The following is a 2,640-nucleotide window of genomic DNA, read 5'->3' on the forward strand; positions in this document are numbered from 1 at the left end:
TCTAGTGAAGGGGCACTCAGCTGAGAGCCTGGAGACCTGAGTTCTGTCATTGATCTCCTGAGTGACCCTGAACAAGTTGCTTACCTGTTTTATGCTTTAGTTTTCCGCTCAGTTAAATGAGGATCTACATCCTCCTTCTTTCGAGTCTCAATGGGCTTTGAATCAGATCCACTGATACTTATGCTCTTTTGTAAATCACTTTGAGATTTATAAATGCAAAGCTCTATATAAGAACGGGATATTATTCTTTATGGGATTTTATAACTGATCTGGGGATTTTAGAGGACCACCAGGGTTTTTAATCACAGTACTGACTTGAACGAGTCTGAAGAGCGGGGCAGGATGGGCCATATTTTCTGTCATGGTGTCACATATTTTTAATCATGTTGCTTTTAATTGTAGGGGATGTGGTTTCATAAACTGACCAGAACCTCCCCAGTGCATCATGCGAACCTGCAATGAAACCAACATCAGTCCTGCAAGATTCCTCCTGGCAGGGATCCCAGGGCTGGAAGCTGATGGCCCCTGGATCTCCATCCCTTTCTGTTCCATGTACCTCATTGTAATTTTAGGAAACAGTCTGATTCTGTTTGTGATCAAGACACAACAGAATCTCCATCAGCCCATGTACTTGTTCCTTTCTATGTTGTCTGTCACCAACCTTGGCTTGTGTGTTTCCACCTTGCCAACAATGCTCAGTGTCTTCCTGTTTAACACCAGAGAAATTGGCATTGATGTCTGTCTGACCCAACTTTTCTTTATTCACACTTTCTCCATCATGGAATCGTCTGTACTCGTAGCCATGGCATTTGACCGCTTTGTTGCAATACGCCACCCGCTGAGATACGCTTCGACTTTAACCAGTGCAAGGATAGGAAATATAGGGCTGGCAATAATAATAAGGGGTATTGGTCTGCATATCCCAGCTGTCATTCTTCTCAAGAGGTTGCCGTACAGCAAGATCCAATCTCTCTCTTATTCATATTGTTTGTATCCAGATGTGATGAAGATGGCCTGCACAGACACTACGCCCAGCAGCTTCTATGGTTTGTTTGTTATCCTTTCTTCTCTGGGATTAGACTCAGTGCTCATTGTCTTGTCTTACATCATGATCCTTCAGACTGTATTGAGTATCACATCCCGGCAAGAGCGTCTCAAGGCTCTGAACACCTGTGTCTCCCACATCTGCGTCATCCTGCTTTTCTTCACCCCACCGATCAGTTTGTCTATGCTTCACAGGTTCAAGAAACAGGCTCTCCCTCAGAGTCAAATTCTTCTGTCTTATCTCCAACTCCTCTTCCCCCCGGTGCTCAATCCCATTGTATACAGCATAAAAACCAAAGAGATTCGTAAACGGATCATGAAGATCTTTCAAAACTATTCCCCTACAGACTCCAATGGGGGCACTGATATGGTCTGTCTAATCTGTCTCTCTCGGAGCCAATATGTCCCGCGGTGTCCAAGTGCCTCTGTCACTAAAAGCAATCCTTAAGGACATATTAGAAAAGTATTGAAATTGTAAACAGAGCCATTCCTCATGGATAGCTAGCAAAGCCATGGTTAATAAACTAGAGTTCTTGAAATATAGGCCTGTATTGATAGAGAATCAAAAGTAGATCCTAATTGTATTTGTCTGGGTTTACCTATATCTTATTACAAGTTCAACAATGTGACCATATTAGCTTGTAAATGATAAATTTCACTTCCTGTAAGTCATTTTTCATTACCTATTCTGTTAATTCAGAGGTCAAAAGGGGATATTAACGTTAAGATGAAACTTGTGTTGTAATAATATCATTGTCTTTATTTCTCTTTGAAGTTTGTAGTAAACTACCTGTGAACCATTTCAATGGTTAATGGCCTTATGCTAATCAATGTTGCTAGTTATCAGTGTAGACATAGGAAATAGAGATTTACTTCAAAGCAAAAATGCACATTACTTATTTTTCACCCAAGGAAGGCCTACTGTGATCATTTGGGGTCAAGAGGTTAATCGGCTGAACTTCAGCTATAAAGGGCCTTTTGGGCCTGATCCTTATATCTCAGAGCTGCTTAAGCTTTGTCAGGGGATGTTCAAGTAACAAGATGAAGGACTTGTGGATTAGCCCTGCAATTCTCATGGAAGAATTTGAAAACACTCTGCTTATGGACTGCCTATTGGACTATGACTTTTTCCATTAATTCCAGAAGGATTTCTACAAATCGGCAGCCTCACTATTTCTGCTGTGAAACTGACCTGTGAACTGGGTTCATATGTGTATGTATAACAATCTTTTACCACAATAACTCTCTTTCTTTTCCTTTTAAATAAATCTTAGATTTGTGAATAAGAATTGTCTGTAAGTGTGTATTTGACCTGATGTGTAGTGTGTCCAATATCCTGAGAGTAGTAGAACTAGATTGCTTAAAGAGAACTGTATTTTGGCTTCTTGGGAACCAGGAAGGTATTATAGAAGCTGTTTGGTCACTGTTTTGGTGAATCAATTATAAGAATAAGTCATCAGTTTTGCGGATTGTCTGCCCTATTCCTTGCAGTTTACCCTGATAGTATTCGCAGTATAGCCCCGCCAGCGACAATGGTCACAGCCTCTCAAAAGGAAAGCTTCTATTATTCGCCCCCCAAAATCCCAGTTAGCAAAA

The 2,640-nt window shown here is 40.9% G+C and overlaps 1 protein-coding gene across 1 annotated transcript; it reads left to right on the plus strand.

The window, feature by feature from the left end:
- The first annotated feature begins 445 nt into the window (after positions 1-445).
- On the plus strand, positions 446-1,492 carry LOC144259677 (olfactory receptor 51G2-like). Its single transcript, XM_077807982.1, has one exon. The coding sequence runs from the start codon at positions 446-448 to the stop codon at positions 1,490-1,492; it is 1,047 nt and encodes a 348-aa protein (XP_077664108.1).
- Positions 1,493-2,640: the final 1,148 nt, after the last annotated feature.

The sequence above is a fragment of the Eretmochelys imbricata genome, chromosome 1 (assembly GCF_965152235.1).
Source record: "Eretmochelys imbricata isolate rEreImb1 chromosome 1, rEreImb1.hap1, whole genome shotgun sequence".
NCBI lineage: Eukaryota > Metazoa > Chordata > Testudines > Cheloniidae > Eretmochelys > Eretmochelys imbricata.

Bases quoted from the DNA above. Each gene is read 5' to 3' on its own strand.
- LOC144259677 (XM_077807982.1), top strand. From the start codon at position 446: ATGCGAACCTGCAATGAAACCAACATCAGTCCTGCAAGATTCCTCCTG.